At 33.8% G+C, this 23343-nt stretch overlaps 2 protein-coding genes across 3 annotated transcripts; one reads left to right on the top strand and one right to left on the bottom strand.

Annotated features, from left to right (window-relative positions):
* Positions 1 to 149: 149 nt before the first annotated feature.
* On the bottom strand, positions 150 to 22933 carry LOC139498089 (uncharacterized). Its single transcript, XM_071286426.1, has 7 exons — positions 22861 to 22933; positions 19043 to 19224; positions 11118 to 11261; positions 3618 to 4134; positions 2592 to 2735; positions 1887 to 2132; positions 150 to 664 (listed from the first exon to the last, which is right to left on the bottom strand). Exons 2-7 carry the CDS (start codon positions 19202 to 19204, stop codon positions 627 to 629), a joined length of 1251 nt encoding a protein of 416 aa, XP_071142527.1. The 5' UTR covers positions 19205 to 19224; positions 22861 to 22933; the 3' UTR covers positions 150 to 626.
* LOC139498088 (uncharacterized) lies at positions 12818 to 18523 on the top strand. 2 transcript variants are annotated; one of them, XM_071286425.1, is made up of 2 exons: positions 12818 to 13321; positions 17756 to 18523. In XM_071286425.1, the coding sequence occupies exons 1-2, from the start codon at positions 12997 to 12999 to the stop codon at positions 17800 to 17802; spliced, it is 372 nt and encodes a 123-aa protein (XP_071142526.1). In that variant the 5' UTR covers positions 12818 to 12996; the 3' UTR covers positions 17803 to 18523. The 2 variants fall into 2 exon arrangements, with proteins under 2 accessions (XP_071142526.1, XP_071142525.1); XM_071286424.1 differs by having other exon boundaries at positions 17158 to 18523.
* Positions 22934 to 23343: the final 410 nt, after the last annotated feature.

Here is a 23343-nt window from a genome sequence, read left to right as displayed (position 1 = left end):
TACGACCTTCAACATAGAGTCTTGGATAACACCGAACAGGAAGTAACAGAGGAGCCAAAAATGACTAGTGTAAAAACAATATTAAACAGAATCCTTTTTGGCCGATAATTGGTCTAATAAAGTATTTGGTTTCGTACACACAAAAAATGACAAAAACTAAACTATTTATTTCAAAACTACCTCACAGCTGAGTGGACCGATACTTCAAATAATTACTTTTAAATAATATTAGTAATATAGTTGACTATGTTAAGTAACCAACAACGTTAAACGAGCACATTTGCAGAAAATGATCAAACATGTAGAAAAATATACACATATGTACATGTACATGTAGGACCTCCATACACATGAGATTCAGTAATATGTGCAAATTGATAATTATATCAGTCTGTCCACCATTGAGTTGTAAATGCAAGTTTTTTATTTGATTAAACAATCCTACATTTTATTTAAGTCATACATCTATACAATCATATGTTTCACTAATCTTCCTTTTATTCACGATCTATACAATGCCCCTGTCTCCCTCTCGCATTCTCTCTTTCCTATAAGGACAATTCTCTCATGCAATCTATCAACAAACAAACGATAAGAGGATTATGTTGACCACTTTGTCTTTACATTCAGAATAACTTTGCGCATATTGTCGAATCTACAAATTCTGAAAAAAAAGAAAAAAATAGTATCTAATTATGAACAATATCTGTATATTACTAGTGATATATAGAGAGAGGTGAACAAAACAAATCCAGTCTTTTTTTCTGTCAATGTCGTAGATAATACATTTTAAGGCTTGATCTCCAGTTAAATACTTATTAGAAGAACATATCATTTATTTTAAGCGTGTCAACGCTATATATAGAATAATCTACTTACATTTGTACTTTAGGTTTATTTTTATTCTAATAAAAAGAGGATTAATAATTTAATGATATTTGATTAAATTAAAACGCTTTATAACTCTCATCCCGTGCGTGAAAATACTATAGTATCAAATCCTAAAATCTATCAATATTTATAATCAAATGCACTATGTCAAATATGAGGTCAAATATAATAATTGGACCTCTGCCAAAAAAACAAACTTTACAATAGTAATGAACATATTAATTCAGGTCTGTGGTCATTTTTGAAAAACACCAATTCGCTAATTTATAGTTAAAGCTTTACTCATTTTTTCTGTATTCAACAATGGAATAAAACCCTGTTTAGCTGCATTGGCGGATACAGGGGGGGGGGGATGTTTCGGGGGTCGGAACCCCCCTTTTTTTGGGCGATCAATGCATTTGCATGGGGACATATAGTTGGAACCCCCCTTGATCCTGGGTTGGGAACCCCTCCTTTTTAAAATGGCTGGATCCGTCCCTAAGCTGGCACAGGATATTGAACGCGGTGTGACATGCATTAAGACAATGGTCTTATTTTACCATAAATGTTTTCATGTATTGCCCGTTCTTTGTTTTTTTTTGTAATTTATATAGTTGTTTCTGTCCTTTCGTCATTTTATTGATACTAAGGAAACCCCCTCCCCCAGTTCGTTTACTAATTATCCATTCTGTAATTTTAAAGTTGTTTACATCAGCATCTTTATAACTGACTAAACGATATGAATGATTGATTGATTCGTGTTTAATGCCACGTTCCGCCCTGTTGGCTATTTCGTGCCAATTGACCGGCAGGGATAGAACCATCGACCTTCGGTTGGAAAATAGACAGTCCTAGTCAATAAAAATTGGAGTCAAATACACCGCCACGAGACGGGTTCAAAATCACAACCTTAGTTTTAACAGGCTTGTGGAACAGTAAACTCGATCACTGAGTCCTCTTTTCTCATTAACAATCATACATTTTCCACATTTCCTTTTTTATTAAAAAAAAAGTACCATTAAAATCAATTTGGTCATTTCCATCCATGTCAGCATCATGTAATATTTCGTCAATGTCTTCTACTGTTATCCCGGACTGTTTAGTACATAGAGCTGAGATAAGCTCTTGTTTGGTAAGGAAACCATCCCCATCATTGTCCAATAAACAAAAGGCAGCTTTCATTCTCTCACGTTCTATATCAATTGTGACGTAATTCTTTCTCATCATTTCTACATACTCATTAAAGTCTATAAATCCATCGTCTAAAAAATAAGCAAATTAAAGTGTTGAAAAATGAATGAAAATATATTTTTTCAGATCTAAATTACATTTAAATAATATTATATCGCATTTTACAAACAAACAAACAAACAAACAAATAAACAAACAAATATAAGGGACCATGCATATGTTAAACCTCAAATGTATTTTGAAATTTATTATGTTTTTTTGTTTGATCTCTCATTGACGTAAACCATACAATTTCATTTATTTTTATGTATCTATATATATGGAAAGTTCTCCAATGCTAACCATCAACAAACAGTATATGCTGACAGAACTAGCGTGTGCACTTTTTTTAGTACTCGGAACTTTTTGTATGTTAAATCTACAAAATTCAATGTAATATAATTTTCTGGTTATTCCAATCAAAGCCATGCAAGAAGTAAAACATTAAAACAAAAGTTCCTGTTTATAAAATAAACTGACTTGATACATACTGTTTTTATCAGACGACAGAAACATTTCGTCCACCTCGGCATCCGTGGGATTCATTCCAAGTCGATAAGCTCCGAGAATTAACTCTCTTTTCGATACTCTTCCATCCTTATTAACATCGAGGTCGTTGAATGATTTTTTTATTTCTATAAGTAATTATTATATAATAAATATTTCCACTCAATTAACTGAAGGAAGCGAGAGCCGGGAATTTACAACTATTGTAGCTTCTCAAATTTTACAGACTCTTTGATTAAAAAAAAAATTAAAAAATGATGTAACGCTTAAACAATGTTAGTTCCGAAAACTCAAGCTTCAGAACTTACGAGCAAGATCTCATGCATTTAGTTTGTATAAACATACAAAGAATTACATATATATTCCAGATGAACGAAAAGAATAAATTCAGTAGCGGTTGATTCCAAGAGAAGGATCTGCTGGTAGGAACCCCCTTTTATGGACGATCAATACTTTTAAATGGAGACATAATATAAGAACCTCCCCTTTTATCCTGGATTGGGAACCCCCTTTGAAAACGGCTGGATCAGACCCTGTATTTCATTTAAATATTTTCTACGCAAATGTATCGTTTGCCTTTGAAGTTTACCTTTATTATGTATTGGAAACAAAGAGGGACCCCAACGTTATAGCCAAATTGCACTTCACCTTGGGATATGATATGATTTTTTTTTTTTGACAAATTTGAAATAAAATACAATTTTTCCAAATGGGTCATATAGATAATTATGCAGAATTGAGAAAAAATATGTTCGTTTAGGTCTTTTAATGCCTTTCAAACGTCAAATATTTACAACTTTAGGGACGACATCAAAAGATCGATGTAAATCAAATAGTTTGGGGGTGGGGGTCAACATTGCTGCAAGTTTTGTTAATCTAAAATCGATTTTACATATATCCCTATTGGTCAATCAATTTTTCCCAAATTAAGTTAAGAAAAAACTATGCGAATTAAGTTTTTTATCCTTCATTGAACTTTTGATGTCGTCCCTTAATAAATAGATACTTACCGTCAATTTGCTGTTGGGTGAGTCCTTTTACATCCTTTACAGGTAACAGCACATACGATTCCTTTCTTCGAATACTCTTCTTCCTTTCCGCCATTTTATTGTATATTTGTACTTCATGAACTGAGCTTTGTCGCCTTGTTGTCCTGTTTTTACTTGCGGGTCTACTCGATTGTTTTTTATAATCTGTTATGCATTTTTCTTTGGAATTTCTTTTTGTATATCGGTTATCATCGATAATTTCACTATAATCGTCTTCGTCCGATTTATTTTCAGATTTTACAGAAACATCATCACATGAATCCGACCTTTCAAGTCTTGCAGATTTGATTACCCGTAGAGCTGTTTTAGCTGCGTATATAACTGTCTGTTCAAAAGCTTCTTTTTCAAGAGGGTCTACACCATCTAAGTCTATGCTCTTCCGTCGTATTTCTAATCTTGAATTAATATCGTGTAATAAGTTTTCTCCCCTTTTACTAGATTCATTTATTGAACTGTCATGGGATGGTGCTGGTTTTAACTATACAAATACAAAAATAACGATCATAAAGCCACAAATAACAATGTAACACATGTTTTATCTTAAAAGTAACTAAGTGAGATTGTCTTTGCAGAATATTATTGATTGATTGTTGGTGCTTAACGCCACTTTAAGTACTATTCGCTATGTCATGGCGCTCAAGTGTATGAGGGAAGGGAGCTTAAGTACCCCGAGAGAAAAATCGACTTTCGGCTGTAAAATTGACAATCTTTGTCAACATGATCTGGATCTAATGCACATGCTACGTGTTGGCTGAGTAGTAAGGAATAATGTTGGTGTATTACTTATTTACACAACATTTCTTCTTACTCTTGAAACAAAACTTAATGACAAGGAACAGTGCTCTAACGGCTGTTCTTCATTTCAAAGTCACATATAGTCTTTCATAACAGGACACAGTACACAATGTTTTTTAATTTGGTCGTTTCCTATATTCCTCAATCTAACTTTCCTGTTTCACTGTTCTGGTTATTGTTTTTTTTTTATCTTGCCACCTTGATTTTTGTTTCCCTTCTTATAATATTCATTATTATTCGTTGGATACCAATTTTCGTGCATTTCGTAGGTAAAGGTGAACCACGAAATTAATTTTCAATGAATGACAAGTTTTCTAAAGGCTTGTATAAAGACTTCGGCAAATCCATGAAATTAAATGTTCACGAACATGCAAGTTTTCTTTCATCCACGAAAATTGGCGCCCACGAAAATTAATGAATCCACAGTATGAGATAACGTGTCAAATGTGAGTGACAACAATGTGCTTCAATTATCGAAGAAAAAAAATGCAAATGAGAACAATTAACAATAACTTACCGGCGATGAAGAACATGACAGTGTGTGAAATCAGAACGATTTTGAAGGTGTTTGGATTTATTAACTTCTTCTAAACAACCATATTATGTTTTATAAGCTGTAATAAACATTTCAATAAAAACCTTACCCGTGACATTATTCCGGTGTCCAACAGTTAATATCAATTTTAATTATTTTATTCCATTCAATTTTCACAATAGCACTGGGCTACGAAAATTCATATAATTGAAGTTAATTGCAATTAAGTTTATTTTGTTACTTTATTGCTGTGATCACTTATCGTTGTAATATAATATGTTAATCGTTTAATTTTAATCTGTCAAAGCCTCATTTTCTCAACTTAATCCCACTTGTTAAATACTTCAAAAGGATTATATTTGATATACACGTACTTTGTAAAAAGTCAGGATTAAACCGTAAGAATCTAGATATGGCAAAAAATGATAGAACTCCACTGACAATTTAAGTATGGCTCCACCTAACAATCATGCAGAGGGTGAACCAGTGATAGCTGTAAAATTGACTTTTTAGGCTTCATATTTAAGCTTGTGGCGTGATTTTCCGTTTATATCTGATAAAAAAAATGACTGTATATTGGCTTTCTTGTAAACAGTCAGGATGAAATAGGTGTCATCTTCATAGCAAAAAAGTCTATAACTCTGTTCTCTGCATAGTTTAAACATATTTATTTATAGTGGATTGGGAAACAAGTTTTGCAACTTATATTAATCCCTTCCCACTTTGCGGGTGCGAGTGCTGCCTTGTAGCGGCATTAACCTGCTCTTTTTTTCGAAATCTACAAGGCTGTCTTTAACGTGCAAGAGATGTGGCTCTCTCTTAACACGGGTCAGCCATTTATCGTCCCCTTCCGACGGACTATCATCGTTTTTTCAAGACCATACTCGTAAATGGTGTCAAGGGAGAGCCGAAAATTCAGTCCCTGAAATTTTCATCCCAGATGGGAATCGAACCAGGAACCCTTGTGTTAGTAGTCCGATGCACTAACCACTACACCACGGCTCTCTGCATAACATTTGACTCATCAGAATGTTTTACATGTCCTTTCAATTGTAGATTGGTAAAGTAATAAGGGAAATAACTATTACTTATTAATTAATTACATGTAAGAACCATTACTTTAAAGGCACTGGCGACGTTAAATACGATGTCTCGTGTAAAGAGAGTGCCACGCTCTTTGCACTTTAAGAACCCTTGCAACAACTCTTTGAGGGCCCGTAGGTGGCCAGTTGCAAGGCAAAATTTCTGTCCCTATCCAATATACTCTCATTTTCCAGTGGCAGCCCAAATTTTCCCGACCATCATCTCAAATGTCCTCCATTATGACAACCTACCTATTGTATTTATTGTGAACTTGTTCTTGTCCTGAATATGCATGAAATATTTGCCACTGGACGTTAAGCAAACAACAATCAATCAATCATTTATATACAGGCACTGGCTATGATCACCCGCAAAATTAAACAATAAGATACATGTATATAAGTAATTTAATACCTCCACCAATTTCCACTACTAGCATTTATATTTCCCGATTAAATAAAAAATAGTTCGGCAGTTTGTCTAGGAAATTATTGCGGGTAAACGTAGCCAGAGCTTCTCTTAATATGTGCTAGATAATTAGATTTTTTTTGTAGATTTGAGTATGTTATTATGGTTTTTCATTGCTATTTATTTGTTAAAGAATAAGTTAAAGAATAGTAAAATTATACTGCAATTAGCTAACTATAGGACAAATAACAAGTACGATGCATACACAAATTATCCTGCAATTAGCCAACTATAATAATTGAACAAATAACAGGTAGCCACACATTTTCTTGCTTTTTGTGTACATGTGCATGTACAAAAAATCTCCTGTTACCCCGCTTCCATGTTTCCATGTTGAGCAAGCGGTAATTTTAATATTTCTTTTTCCGTACTAATTCTTAACGGGGCCCTCTTCGCGGTCCGTACCCCGTTTAAACCCCCGCCACATAAAGTATGTATGTGCCTGACCCAAGTCAGGAGGCTGTTATTCAGTGGTTGTCGTTTGTCTTTGTGTTAAGCCCTGGTCACAATAGTTCGTACGATTTTTTGTCATGGAAGATCTATAAAATAGTTGTCGTGGCACTGTCGTGCAAAATGTCAAAATAATATTTCGAGTGGTCACATCGATCAGCTACGACATGCCCACGATGGTTCCACGATGGGTACAAGCCAGAAAAAAAATGGAATTCTACTGTCGTGGGTTTGTCGCAAGTCGGTCGTGCGACAGTCGTGCGACAATCGTACGACAATCGTGAGTTGCTGGGCGTTTTTTCCAGGTTTTCATGTATTGGGATGCGCGTGTGAGTGTCGTGTTACTGTCGTGCCATTATCGTACGACTGTTGTGTAACTGTGTTGCGAGTGGCGACTCTCAGCAAACGCTCTTGAAACATGCCAGGCTCCATCCACATGAATCCAACGAAATCACTGGCAGATTCCCATTCCAACTCTTGTATCAGTGTATTATACTACCCCAACATCAGGCTCCGTTCCATCCACGGCTTAATCCACTAACGTCGGGCGTTCATATACTGTTCCCGGGCTCAAATATATGCTGACTGGGCTATATGTTGCTCTTGTTGGGAGTCAGACAAGGCGTCTATTCAACAGGGTCGAACATAATCGTTCTGGTGAAAAAGCCATCCTCTTTAAACGGTAGACGGTATTGTTTTTCCAAACATTAATTCCCGCTGAACTGTATTCTGCTTAATAAATGTAAATATGCTGAACGACGAACGGACCACTGTCGTATGACAGACAATCAATGCTGTGGATAGTTGTCTCATTGGCAAGCATACCACATCTTCTTTTTTATATTGCGAGCATTGTACGACATTTGGTATTCGTGAGAAAATCGTACGACTGTATCACGAGTGTCTTGCGACAGTCGTTGGATTGCCGTACGACAGTCCTGCGACGATTGTTTTATTCCGATGGTTTATGTTGGTACCCACAACAATTTATTTATCGAACAACAGTCGCACGACTGTGGTAAGACACTCTTGACAGCCACAAGACAGTGATAGGACAAAAAAATCGTAGAGCACAAAAGGTGCATGTCCATTTTCGTCCCACGACACACGACAGTGCCACGCTGCTCAAAATATCGTGCAACTGTCGTTCGATTGTCGTACGACGATCACAGATGACCCGCGAGTTGACCAAATGTTATGTCGTGGAGCTGTATAGATGTGTCGTGGGTTCGTTTTGACCAGGGCTTTACATGTTTGTTTTTCGTTCATTTTTTTGTACATAAATAAGGCCGTTGTTTTTCTCGTTTGAATTGTTTTAAAATGTCATTTTGAGGCCTTTTACAGCTGAATATGAGGCCTGGGCATTGCTCATTGTTTAAGGTTGTACGGTGACCAATAGTTGTTAATAACTGTGTCCGTTGGTTTCTAGTTGAAACATGTTTCAATAGCAATAGTAACACATCTATTTTATATGTAGATTTCTTTGATTGATTAATTAAAAAGACAAGGATTTAGATTTTAAGACCTTATGTTTCAATTGAATAAATTTAAAGATAAAAACAATATATTAACATTGTCGGAAAATATAAAATTTTGAAATCACTGCGAAACAGGGGGAAATCTCGGCAGAGCCTCGCTTTTCGTCCAGTTTCTAAAGCTCATTAAAATAAATCTTATATTTTAAGACAATGTACATTCTGTGTATATTGTTTGTTTGTTAAACACAAACTGTTCTTAGCTTTATTTAGATAAGCTACAGACTAACAAAATACATAAGTTTTAACTGAATGCATAAAAATATTTACAGCAATATAAAAAACCCATTATCATGCAAGTAACCGACAAAGACAGAAGCTACGTGTAGGTTACAGCGGATTCCATTGAGTGTGTAGCGAAAGGTAATATCTTTGGTTAGCTTGCTTGCTAGCTGAACCGTGAAGTCATTATTAGGTCAGGTATACTACCCGCCTTTCGAAGTAGCATAGTCCAACATACAGATTAATAGGTTTTCTGTCGGACTAGTCTATTCTTAAAGTAGGGTAGTTTACCTAACTTAACAATGACTTCACGGTTCAGCTAACAAGCAAGCTAACCAAAGATATTACCTTTTGCTACACACTCAATGGAATCTGCTGTAAAGTAAGTGAATAACAAGCCTGAGAAAACAATACATACATGCTATTTCTCAAACCACGCCTTTGTACAATGTATTTAATAATCATAGATAATCAGTTCAGTTTACATGTACTTGTACGTTCTGGTTCCAAGAATTTATCTCATTTTTTCTCGTCTCGTAGAGACATAACTCGAGAATGTTACACGTAAATATACATATGCATTTTGGTTAAATTGAAATCTGTGAAAATCCTAAGGAATAGGTAGGGGTAGTAGAGAAATTTAGTGTTAGTTTAAACTCTTTTAAATATCGGGGCAAATACACGTTGAGAATATGCCACACATCACTATATTTTAACCTTTAAAAAAATAGTAGTACATATGAACTTTACATTCTAGAATTTCAATTTTTTTCTTCAAAACTTCATAATAAAAGTGGTACAGTTTAAGCCGTAAAAAGGAGTTCCTATGGAAAATTGCATTGTAAATATTTGGAAATGCAACCTATAAAATAGCAAATTAACATAAAAGAAACACAGTGAAATAAATGAAAGCTTATCTTCATGAAGAACAGCAACCATTTCAGGAATGTATAAGACTCTGGATATGAGAAAAAAAAAATTCTCCGACCTGAAATGGTCAGGAAGACACAATGTAGCAGCAGCAAATTTGGAATTGTTATTACCGTACTCGTAGTTTTAGTATGTCGAAGTATTCAATATCCAATATCTGGAAAAGTGACGAATTTAACCAACTTATAAGCATTTTTGTCAAACATCTTATTTACAATGAGCAAAAATAAAATTGTAGAAAATACCAATTGATTGATTGTTGTTTAATGTAACTTCGGCACTACATGTATCATGATACATGTACTGTATGGCTTTGTTTTAATTGTGGAAGGAAGACAGAGATCCAAGAGAAAACCACCGACCTTCAGTAGAAAAACTGACAATCCTAGCTGGAGATCTGGCGGATTAGAACTCACAACCTTTAAGTGTAGGCAGGCTAGTGATACATAGTGTTCTATTATAAATGATTCCCATGTCCCAATATATACGATTTGGATTGAAAAGCATCTCCAAACGAGGTGCTAAAGGGACAAAAGACAAAATGTGTTAACAAATTTTGTTCCTGCCTATAGCGAAAAATTCTAGTCATTGCTTATATTTCTAATCTATATTCTACAAATTGTAGTTATCACCAGCTTTAATAATAATGTCTTGACAAATAAAATTTACCTTTTCTACAAATGAAATAATTCATAAAAGACAAAATACTTTTATTTTGCCTCTAGATCTGAACCAAGGTGATAAACCATAAACAGACATTTTAGTTGTATTTTCTACCTTCAACTTTCTAATGGGTTGTTTTTTGGGGGATTTTTTTTTCCCCCACAGGATCACGCTTTAGTTACCCATACACTTAAATCAATGAAATTCTTGTATACCGTGAGGCTATTAACAGCTATACAAATTATGTCAGGTGTCGATATAATTGTAAATCAAATATCAGTGTATCTGTACATACAAAAGCCACATCTATCAATGGGGTGTAACAGGCACAGAATAGAATAAATAAATATCTTGTGATATATTAATCCCTTATCAGTGTTATCGTCTCCTGAGATGTCATGACAATATTTCCATAGTCCACATGTAACCTTATCATTTGATCAGTTCGTCCATGTTGTATGTACTAAATCAACAATACTTTCATCCCTGACCTGTGATCAAACTGACAACAGTCCTGTGAAGTTCTTATCTATATGGGAACATGTGTTAATCACTTAGAATAGAAATATAAATATATAGCAAATTAAGTAATTAATCTAAAGATAAACGATGCTGACTGACCAAAGCCTGTGATCAAACTGACAACAGTCCTGTGAAGTTCTTATCTATATAGGAACATGTGTTAATCATTTAGAATAGTACAACTACTTATACATCTTCACAGGCCACTGAGGCCCAGTGGATCACAACATTTTTAAAGATATGATTACTAGTATTTACCTTCGTAACAAGGCATCTAGCTGCTTCATCTATATTTATATTTTCTTTCGCTGACGTCTCAAACCATCCAACAAAACCATTTTCTTTACAGAAATCATCCATCTGAGAGACATTGATCTCTGGTCCTTTCTTGGCTTGATCACACTGACAAATAGATATACAATTAATATAAGGTCACTGAATACCTGGAAAATATAAAAAACAAGAATGTGTCCTCAGTACACGAATGCCCCACTCGCACTATCATTTTCTATGTTTAGTGGACCGTGAAATTGGGGTAAAATCTCTAATTTGGCATTAAAATTAGAAAGATCATATCATAGGGAACATGTGTACCAAGTTTGAAGTCGATTGGACTTCAACTTCATCAAAAACTACCTCGACCAAAAACTTTAACCTGAAGCGGGACAGACGGACGGACGGACGGACGAACGAACGGACGGACGGACGGACGGACGCACAGACCAGAAAACATAATGCCCCACTACTATCGTAGGTGGGGCATAAAAATTATGAGGCTGAGAAACTGGGAAAGGGCGAGGTTCTACTGAGTATAAAAAAGTTTATATTTTTATGGCATTAACCTAGCATTGGTTTTATACTGCAACTGAAATCAATACATTGATAGCCTTTTAAATCGTAGCACAAACGTCAAACTTAGTTTCATCCCTTAATGGACCCCTGATTGTAAAGAAAGTGTTCCATGATTAAATCAGGGTTATGATCCACTCCCGCTCTCTTCACTCTTGACGGATTGAGATAAACAAGGTAAGAACTTTTATTGGTTGCAGTAGAAACTCGCTGCATCTAATCAAAAAGCGCCTATAACATGATCACGTGTAGATGTAGAAAGTGTTTTTTATTTTAAACAATTGCCATGTGTTTATTGTGCAACAAGTCTTTACATCACTAAACTTCGACTATATTTAGTGACAACAAGAATGTTTTTAATCAACTATTAGAAGTTCCTGTGTATGTTTCATAAACAAATGCATGAATGTTGACGTATATTTTCGTTTCCAGCTTTACCAAGGGTGTAGAATCTAGACGCTACCGTGTTTTTACCTCCAAATTGAAGAGTTGAAATGCTACCATTGGTCAAGAATAATGAATTCAGAATGGGTGCGACTTAAATCTTCCGATAGATGGCGCAACATTGATTTTAACAAATGTTGGTTTAATCTGCCAAGGGTGAAGACAGCGGGAGTGGATCGTAACCCTTGACTAGCGAAGATGTGATGAAATTAACATTATACAAAATATAACTACGTTACCATATTTAGGAAATATACACAGGTAGTTACAGTATAAAAATAATTCTTAAATGGAAGCATACATGTTTGTATCAGATGCCCGCTTCATAGATATGCACCATTAGCTTGCTGAAGAACAAAGTTACCATTTATATTGATGGCAGTTTAAAACTAAGTGCACGTGGTTGCATGATTCTAGTTTTCAGATATACGGAGTTCAAGTAGACGAAAAGGGGTCCGATCCAAGGTATAGCTTAAGTCTTGAATATTTTCTACATACAATCAGGACACCAATATGACCTTAACATCAAAATTTTTATGAAATTGCAGTTCATATTTAGATGTAAAAATTAATGATAGGAATGTGTTTATTCTCTTTGATGACGTAATACTTATAGAATACACATGTAGCTATAATCGTATAGTTTTTAATTCTAAAAACGCATAATTATATGCAAAGTTCGTTTTCTTCGACATTTCGTAATTCTCTACTATCTATCGTATATGTTCAGTGAGTACTTCTTAGTAACTTTGTAATCATTATTAGATATATTTTCGATTAGTTAAGTTGGAATATAGTTAGATAGAATTTTAGTTTGAAGAGGGTTAGAGAATATAGTTAGAGAATGGCAGAAAGTTTACGATCTCGTAAAGGCATAAATTACAAGTCGCTGAATGATTATGGACTGCCAGCATTAAATTTGACAGATCCTGTTAAGATTTCCACACCAAGGAAAAAGTTGGAACTCACCACAGCAAGAATTTTAGACAAGGTAGTGGCCGAGGACTTGGATTCTGACGAAGAAGGAAGTCGCTCAGACGAAGAACTAGAACAGTTACGTAAGAAGTTGAAGAACACAGAAGATAGTATAAGAAAGAAGAAAGAGGAGGAGAAAGCAGTCTTAAAAAAGAAAATAGAAGAAGGGGAAAAGGTGTTGAAGTCAATGAAAGGTGAGGATAGTACAATAGATGACAAAGTTAAATTAACTGATCTTAGAAAGATGGAAAGGCTTAATTCAAAAGTTGATAAAAAATTGTCAGATATGGGGTTATTTGACAAACCTGAAATAAAAGGAGACGCTAGTAAAAAGAAAAGCAAACTTAAGATTAAACTTAGTTCAACAAGTTCAGAGAGTAGTTCTGATGATGGGGTAAATAGAAAAAAAGGTAAAAAAGGGAACAGTGATAGAAAGAAATGTATAGCTGTTTCGGATAGTTCGACCGATTCGGAAGATTCGGAAGATGATTCTGAGTGTGAAAAGAAAAAGAATAAGCGTAGGAAAAGAAAAATTAAATCTGGTATTCAGAGTAAGTCGTCTGATAAAGTCAAGAATCAATTGTTATGGCCTCATTCCGCTCTACAATATGAGTATGTAAATGAATCAACTTCCTTTAAAAGTTTAGACATTAAATTGTTTACCGCGGGAGAGCTTGAAATTATCACAAGTCATGGTATTTCTGAAACAGAGAAATCGGGTAGATTAAATCTTTTAAAGAAAATTACTTACTATAGTAATATTTATGCTTGGAAAGGTCTTCTCGCCTTTTATGCAGCATGGCTACGTAAAATAGAATTGGGTCAAAAATCTTGGAAAGATGACCCTACGTGTATTGAAGTTCCGGTTTTAAGTCCTTACATTTTATCTAAGTCGGAGAGCTCTTCTGGTAGTAAGACATTTAAATCAGATTTCACAAAAAAGGAAGAAAGTATTTGGTTTTGTACATTATATAATAGAAATAGGTGTACGTCAAAATCCACGCCGCATCAAATTAATTTCAAAGGTCAATATAAGACTGTCTTACACATTTGTGCAGTTTGCTGGAAAAAGGATAATAAAAAGTTAAATCATCCAGAATGTTCTAATACTTGTCCTAATTTTCCTGTTTGACTAGATCGTATTAAAAAGCTTGATCCTGATGCGGAGATTTTTTATCCTCAATACATGAAAGACAGCTTGAAGAGAGATAACTCTAATATGAAATGTTTATCAAAGAACAGTGGTAATAAAAAAGAGAACGATAGTTCTGAAGCTTGTAAAAACGATCTTTGTAAATTAGTATATGAGGGTAAATATGACGTTTTGAAAACTGACAAGCTTTTACATGATCACGATTTAGTTTTTAAATCGTCAAAATTGAATTTTGAAGACTGTAAAATAAAAACACTATCAAAAATAAATGTGGATTATTTTAAATTGATGCTTAGTGATTATTCGGACAGAGAAATTTGTAAATTGTTAGAATTTGGATTTCCAATTGGATTTCACCGAAATAAGGAATCTATGAGTTTATTACGAGATTTTAAGGTTCAAAAAGAGGTGTTACAAGTTAAAAATCATCGTGGGGCAGTAGAGTTTCCCAATGATATGGAGAAATATTTGGTAAAAGAACTTACAAAGGGGGCAATTATTGGCCCTTTTCACGTGAATCCATTTGATCATGGTATTATTTTATCTCCATTGAATACGGTTCCTAAAAATGATTCAACGGAAAGAAGGATCATTCTAGACTTAAGTTCGGCTGGTGGAACTGGTGTAAATGAATTTATAGATAAAGATAATTATTTAGGTGAACCAGTTTCTTTAACATACCCAAGAGTAGATGATTTAGTTTTGTTAATAAAGAAAAAGGGAAGTGGATCTCATCTTTTCAAACGGGATCTTGCCCGGGCTTACAGACAAATTCCAATTGATATTGGAGATACCTTTTTAGTAGGATTTGCTTGGAATGGACATATATTTTTTGATATTGTGCTGTCTATGGGCTTAAGATCAGCTGCACAAATATGTCAAAGATTGACAAACGCTATTGCTTATATTTATAGCTCATTAGGGTTTGATATCATAAACTATTTAGATGACTTTGCCGGGGTAGAAAGTCCAGAATTGTCTGCAAAAGCCTTTTTAGAATTACAAAATGTGTTAGCTTCTTGTGGAATTGAAGAGTCCGAACATAAAGCTGTGGGTCCTTCAACTAGAATGGAGTTTTTAGGAATTATTTGTGACTCAGTTAAAATGACTTTAGAAATTTCTATTGAAAGATTAACAGAGATAGATTTAATTTTATTGGAGTGGGTAGGAAAAGAATTCGCCTCTAAGCGTGAAATTCAATCGCTTGTTGGAAAACTGAATTTTGTCGGGTGTTGTGTTAGACCCGGACGAGTGTTTATTTCTCGAATACTCAATTGGTTAAGATATATTTATCAAGATGTAAAAAAGAGCGAGGTGCCTGAACTTGTTAAAAAAGACATCTTATGGTGGAAAAAGTTTTTACCTTTATATAATGGTGTATCAATGATGTTAATAGAGGAATGGTCGAAACCAGATGAAATATTCTCTTCTGATGCATGCATGACAGGTTGTGGTGGCATGTTCAAGGAAGATTTTTTTCATGTTGAATTCCCTGATGCTATTGTTAATGAACAGCTTCATATTAATGCATTAGAAATGTTAACAGTAGTGGTATGCCTGAAATTATGGGGAACTAAATTGAGAGGAAAGAGAATTATAATTAAATGTGATAACCAGGTTACAGTAACAGTAATTAACACTGGACGATCAAGAAATCAGTTTTTACAATCTTGTTTGCGTGAGATTTGTTTTGTAGCCGCCATTAACGAATTTGAGTTGAGGGCAGTTCACATTGCAGGTGTTGACAATCGTTTAGCTGATATGTTGTCTCGCTGGCATTTACATAGTAATTATGCTAAAACATTTTTTGAAGAGACAAAATATATACATTTAGAAGAATTTGAAGTGACAAATGAGTTGTTTCAGTTTATTCATGAATGGTAAATTACGTTTTCAGATAGACAAATTAGAGAACTAGAAAGGGATGTAAAGATATCGACATTATCAGCCTTTGCTGTAGGAACAAAAAAGAATTTATTGGTTCAGTGGCGAGCCTTTTTGCTTTTTTGTACATTTTTTAATTTAAATGAATGTCCTGTTTCATTAAAAACGATCTGTTTGTTTATTCAATTTTTGAGTAGATCGTTCAAATCAGTAAGTTCTATAAAAAATTATGTATGTGGAGTTAAAACTATGCATTTAATGTTAGACAAACCTTTTGTTCATTTAGATGAATTTTCTGTCAAGTTATTATTGAAAGGGATTACTAGAGAGAAGCAGCATTTACCACAACAAGCGTTAGCTATTACTGTAGATATGTTATTAGATATTAATAGAGTTATAAATCACGACGATCCAAAGCAGTGCACTATATGGTGTTTATTTTTATTTGCCTTTTTCTTAATGGCGCGCAAATCTAATTTAGTACCTGATTCTAAAATGTCTTTTGACATAGATAAACAGTTAACCAGAAATAAAGTAATTTTAGAGGGTAATATTGCTATTGTAATTTTTAATTAGTCAAAAACCATACAGATGGGTAATAGAATTTTGAAGATACCATTGATTGAAAATACTAGATCTGCATTATGTCCATTGAGAGCATATAGAAATATGTGTAAATTAATTCCTGCCGCCGGAGATAGTCCAGCCTTTTTATTTCCTAGTAAACACAAGTTAGTTCCTGTGACTTATACAGATTTTCAGCGGTATATTAAGGAGTTTATTAGTAAGATAGGCAGGAATCCACGACTATTTTCTACTCATAGTTTCCGCCGAGGGGGTGCGACCTTTGCTTTTGAATCTAAGGTACCTGCAGAGTTAATACAAGTTCATGGTGATTGGGCAAGTGATGCCTATAAATTATATCTTCAATTTTCTTTATCCGAAAAAGTCTCTGTTGCTAAGGCCATGACTAAATTTATCCCTTAATTGCAGTAATGAAGAAGAGGGTGTTAATCTTATGTGACTCTATTGGGAAATATCTGGATGGGATGAAAGACACGGTTGTACAGAGTTTTAGTGGAGCTAATTTAGGTTACATTAAATATGTTATTGATAAGGAGTATATATATCTTCATGAGTTTGATAGCTTTTCGCATGTTATTTTACATTTTGGTACCAATGATATAGAGAAACATTCTATAGAGATTATTTTATGTAAATTTAGAAATTTGATATATAGTGTAAGAAATAGAAATAGAGACATAAATATATTGATATCTTCTATTTTACCGCGACCAGTTGATTTTGTTCAGTTAGGATATAAGGTTGTTCAGATTAATAAAGCCTTAATTGGTATTTGTAAAGATGAGAAAATAAGTTTCACTAAGTCTTATAGAAGATTTTTATTTAAGGGCTCTCCTAAAAGAGATTTATTTGCAATTAAGGATGGAGGTTTGCATTTAAATGAAGCTGGAGTTGCCCAGCTTAAGATGTGTTTTATTCATGTCATTTCATATCTGTAAATTGTATATGTTTAATTATGTAGTTGTAATTTATAGTATGTTAATTCTGATTTGTTCATATTTTGTAGATAACCATTCTAGTATGTGGCTTACAATGAAGTTCTGTATTCGTTGAGTCAGAAGATTTTCAAAGAAGTAACATATTCTTTGGATCTTCAGTAGAAGATTTACAAGAAAGTATCGTTTTGATTTCTTGAGTCTCGTCAGGCTTACACAAGTGTATATCAGTTTGTGGGTCTGAGTTATTGCTATTCTAAGAGTGTTTTGTTTTGTTTTAAGAATATAGTTTTCTTTTTTTTTTATTATTTATTTTTCTTTTTCTTTTTCTTTTTTTTCTTTTTGTCTTTTGCGGGCTTGTTTGGCGGTTTATTTTTGTAGGGCCCGCAATTGTGTATACTCTATGTCATGTATGTGTATAAATTATTTGTTAAATGAACTTGTACAATAATTTTCGGCCAAAATAAAAGTTTTATTTATCTTGTTTTATATTCTGAGCCAAAGATAATTGTATAGTTTTTAATTCTAAAAACGCATAATTATATGCAAAGTTCGTTTTCTTCGACATTTCGTAATTCTCTACTATCTATCGTATATGTTCAGTGAGTACTTCTTAGTAACTTTGTAATCATTATTAGATATATTTTCGATTAGTTACCCTCCCACCCATCCCTAATGTTTAATTATTGTACTTGTGAGTTTAATATTGACAGATTTAATTTGTGCGGTTTATTTTTGTAGGGCCCGCAATTGTGTATACTCTATGTCATGTATGTGTATAAATTATTTGTTAAATGAACTTGTACAATAATTTTCGGCCAAAATAAAAGTTTTATTTATCTTGTTTTATATTCTGAGCCAAAGATAATCGTAGAATTTGAATATTGTAAAATATATAACAAGTGACCAAGCAACACAATAATTCACAAATGCGTGTAGTGCTGGGGGCCTGAGTAAATTATCAGTGTTGTTTGGTCACAAGTATTTTAATTTTTTCATTATTAAAAATGCACATTGACAATGTAATCAAACAATAACTAATCAAGGAATTAAAATATCGAAAATATTCAACTCGTGACCGACCTACACTGATAATATAACAAGAACATATGTTTGTGAAGGCTGTATATTGACCTATATATATAGTTGCTAGCTTACTAAATATTTGAAAGCTGGTGGAGTGTTATCATGTACCCAGATCTAGATTAACCCCACCCTTTATGAATCTGCATGTATATGATAAATGCAAACTATTTACCTGTATGCCTTCGAGTTTGGCTTCACAGTCCCCCCTTTTTCAACTCCTGGATCTGCACCTTATACCACATCTTCTTATATTTTTAGGTGACATAACTTACTTTATTTGCCAGTAAAACACATGGTACAGGCGTTGAATCTGGTAGTGTTACTTTACTATCTAAATCTGCTTTCCATTTAATGACAGCTTCAAAAGTTGATGGTTTTGTAACATCATAAACTATAAAACATCCACTAGCTCCGTTATAGTAAACACGAGTCATGTTACCGAATCGTTCTTGACCTACAAATAGGGCCAACAAAAATGTCAATATTTTATTTGTTCTGTGACAAAATCCTTAACAGAGTTTGCAGTATTGCCAATTTAATAGATGATTGATGCTGGCATGAACAACTGAAGGGAAGCCACACGTAGAATAGGAACTCATTGCTTACTCTTCAATGGCACATGGATTTAACCACGGTTTTAATTTTGGTGTTGTTCCTGTTGCTCAGTCTAAAGTTTTCTATATAGTGTTAGGGATCATTCATCTTTTCGTTTTTTTTTCGGCGTGCAAGTTTTCTTCTTTGCCTTATGAATTTATAGCTTCGGCCTATTCATTTTCCATAGATATAGGAAGATGTGGTATGTGCGCGAACGAGACAGCTCTCCATCCAAGAAACAATTTATAAAAGTAATCCATTAAAGTTCATGGTACGGTCTACAGCACGGAACTTTAGATCACACCAAACAGGCAGCTATAAAGGGTCCCAAAATTACTAGACAGTTTTAAACCATTCAAATGGGAAAACCAGCGGTCTAATCTATATAAAAACAAGTGTGTTCCTAGAACACGGATGCCTCATCCGCACTATCATTTTCTATGTTCAGTGGTAAAAATGGGGTAAAAACTCTCATTAATTTGGCATTAACATAAGAAAGATCATATCATAGGAAACATGTGTACTAAGTTTCAAGTTGATAGGACTTCACTTTAATAAAAAATTAAACTACCTCGACCAAAAACTTTAACCTGAAGCAGGACAGACGGACGAACGGACACACGGACGAACGGACACACGGACGAACGGCCGCACACTCCAGAAAACATAATTCCCATAAATGGGGCATAAAAACGAAAAACTTAAAAACCAGTGGCACTGTCCTAATGTCCTAATAAACAAACGACAACTACTGAACATGAGATTCCTTACTTAGGACAGGTGCAAACAATTGCATAGTTTCCATAAAAATTTGTTTAAGATAAAAATAAAAATAATAAACATTGGAACAAAAACCTAAGTTCTGTTTACCCATGTTTCCCTGTTTCCGTAATTATCTGATCATGTTGATCAATTTTTATTGCATACAACTTCAGATGTTAAAAACCATTTATTCTTTACTAACAAGTATACACAAATGTAAACAAAAGTAAAAGTTAAGTGTTTATGTATGGTATGGCTTTGTCTGTGTTGTATGACCTACCATTGATATGTTAATGATTATAGACTACCTTAATTATACATGTTTACAAAACTTTTTCAAACCGTATATGTATATTAATTAAGAATTAATAATAATCATTGTAATAAATTGTTTATAATTATACTGCTCTTTATTAGGGCGTCCTTGATCGACAATAAAAATATTGTATTGTATTGTACATGTATTGTATATACATGTATATATATATATTATAATAATATATATATCTTTTTAACAAAAAGACTACCCCGCCACATTCTATATGCATGTGCCTGCCCCAAGTCAGATCCCTGTAATTCATTGGTTGTCGTTTGTTTAATATATGTTGCATATTTGTTTTTCGTTCATTTTTGTACACAATAAGGCCGTTAGTTTTCTCGTTTGAATTGTTTTACATTGTCATTTTCGGGACTTTTACATGTATAGCTGACTATTAGGTATGGGCTTTGCTAATTGTTGAAGGCCGTACGGTGACCTACATAATTGTTAATGTCTGTGTCATTTTGGTGGAGAGTTGTTTCATTGGCAATCGTATCACATCTTCTTTTTTGTATATACAAAGGTACATGTATATTACACCATTTCGAATTCAATGAGGGTAAAAATCAAAGGTTTTAATGAGGTGCGGACAGGGGGTACCTTTCTCCTTTCTCCTACCCCTTCTATCCTTTCTCCCGCCTCTCTTTTCCTTTTTCCTGCCCCTTTCTCTTGTCTCCCACCAGAAATCATGAAAGACTAGTGTAAATGCTGCTAATTTTAAAAAAAATTGTTCAAATGTCAAGTATTTTTGTATGGCCATCTCCGTCTAGTCCTTTCACAAGATAGAGGTGTTGTTTCTTCTGCTCGAAGAACCTCTATTACTTTTTCACTGACTGTTAAGCTGTCTGTTTGCATTGAATTTGTAAGTCTGATGCACGCCATTTATCGATGTTTTTTTACGCAGGATAATGTGTGAAAATACGGGGAATTTTTGTGACACTATTAGTGCAATTTCTTAGAGAAACCAATTAGTTTTAAAATGGTTGCCGAGAAATGCTGCTTGCAAAATAGAAAAATTAAATTATTTTGGAAAATGATACGGGATTTAATTTATCGAAAATACATAGTACAAAAAGTCGTTGAAAATTAGGCAGAAAAAGATTTTAGGAATGGAATTAACAAAGAAGAATAATAAAATTATCCTTGAACATTGTTATTTTGGCGCCCAACTTTCCCTATTTGTTCCAAGTGTAACCAGTTTTGAATATTATTGGACTGTACAGAAAATATATTGCCAATACAGTAATCGTATATTCGCAGTTTACACAGGACAGCACCATCGTAAAAAGTTAACAAAGGCCTGTCATTTTGGGATGTAAAAACTGTGTCTTTTAGTCACAATAATTTCAATTTGTATTGTATCGTCCTAAACATGCCTGAAATATTTCCCACAGGACATTTTACAACCTCAAATCAATCAATTCCGAAATTGTGTATGAAAATCAGTTCACTCGATCAAATTTTTGAAGCTGAATGTGCACCCTGTTAGTTCGAAATAAAACTAAATCAGTAGAATTATTAGACATTTGCGAAACCAGACAGGGCAATTGAAAACAAACTAACAAACACCATTCAGATCCCGTTAAATAATTTTTCAATACCTCTCAGTAAAAAAAACCGTTACTCTATATTAAGTAATGTTATCCCTTTTCTGCCAAATTCTATGCATATCGGTCTACTTTGAAGCAATGTATCTAAAAAAAACAAGGATGGTGACATGTGTATTTATACTAGCACAGGCTTACAATAAAATCCTGTAAATTGTTAATTTTTAATCTTTCTCCATATATAGAGATCGTATTGAATTAGTGACGACGTTCGGGAAATGTTTTCGTTACTATGCCATTTTGGGGAATTTCTGCGACTTTCAGACAAGTGAGAGGTTTGGCTAGCCATAAAACCAGGTCTAATTTACCATTTTCCACATAAGAAAATGTCTGTAGCTATTTGGAATATAACAGTTGTTATCCATTTCTTTGATTTTGCTGTTTGATTACATTTTACGCACTTTTCGTTTATTTTGATTTCCTTGGAGTCGGTATTTTTTTTTTGGTTATTTTGCGTTTTATAAGCATGTTCCTGAACCTTTCGATTAACTAATTTATTAAATAATTGTTTTCCTGTTGAATTTTAATGATTTTAATATACATTTTTGTCTCCTTTTTTGTCCCTTTTCTCCTTTCTCCTGCCCATTCTCTTCTTTCTCCCGCCCCTCTCTCCCTATCTCCCTTTACCCTGTTCGCCCCTCTATAATTAAATCTTTGATAAATTGTACTCAAACTTTCCTAAAAATTTAAAACTATGCTTATATCTATAGATAGTAGTACCGTAATCTGGTGGGTATCATACGCACTTAAAAAAGGGAATAGTATCATACCCAAAAGCAGACTGTACTAATATATATCAATCACATACCTGCAATCTCCCATAATTGTAACTTTACGACTGTATCATCATCCCAATCTATTACCTTTAATGCAAAATCAACACCTATCTATGGTGACAGTTAGGGAAAGCAATGTATCATTTACATTCAGTACAAATCAGATGTACTGCTGTGGTTTAAATCACTCCTAGTACGGGGCGCCGAATGGGACTCTTGTGGTTTTGTTCAAAATTCAATTCTGTCATAACAAAATCATTTTTGTCTTACAAAACTATGTGCTACAGACTTGTTTTATGAGAACTTCAATTTTGTGATGACAAAATTCATTTGTGTAGACAAAATTCATTTTTGTAGACAAAATTCATTTTTGTAGACAAAACTCATTTTGTCATGACAAAAGTCAATTTTGTCTAAAAGGTATGCAAATATAAACATATTTGCATACAAAATTGACTTTTGTTACCTGATATGGAAATTAAATCACAAAAGTCAATTGTGTGAGATAAGAGACA

This window comes from Mytilus edulis, chromosome 12, assembly GCF_963676685.1.
Source record: "Mytilus edulis chromosome 12, xbMytEdul2.2, whole genome shotgun sequence".
NCBI lineage: Eukaryota > Metazoa > Mollusca > Bivalvia > Mytilida > Mytilidae > Mytilus > Mytilus edulis.
This window is presented reverse-complemented; position numbering and strand designations above follow the sequence as displayed.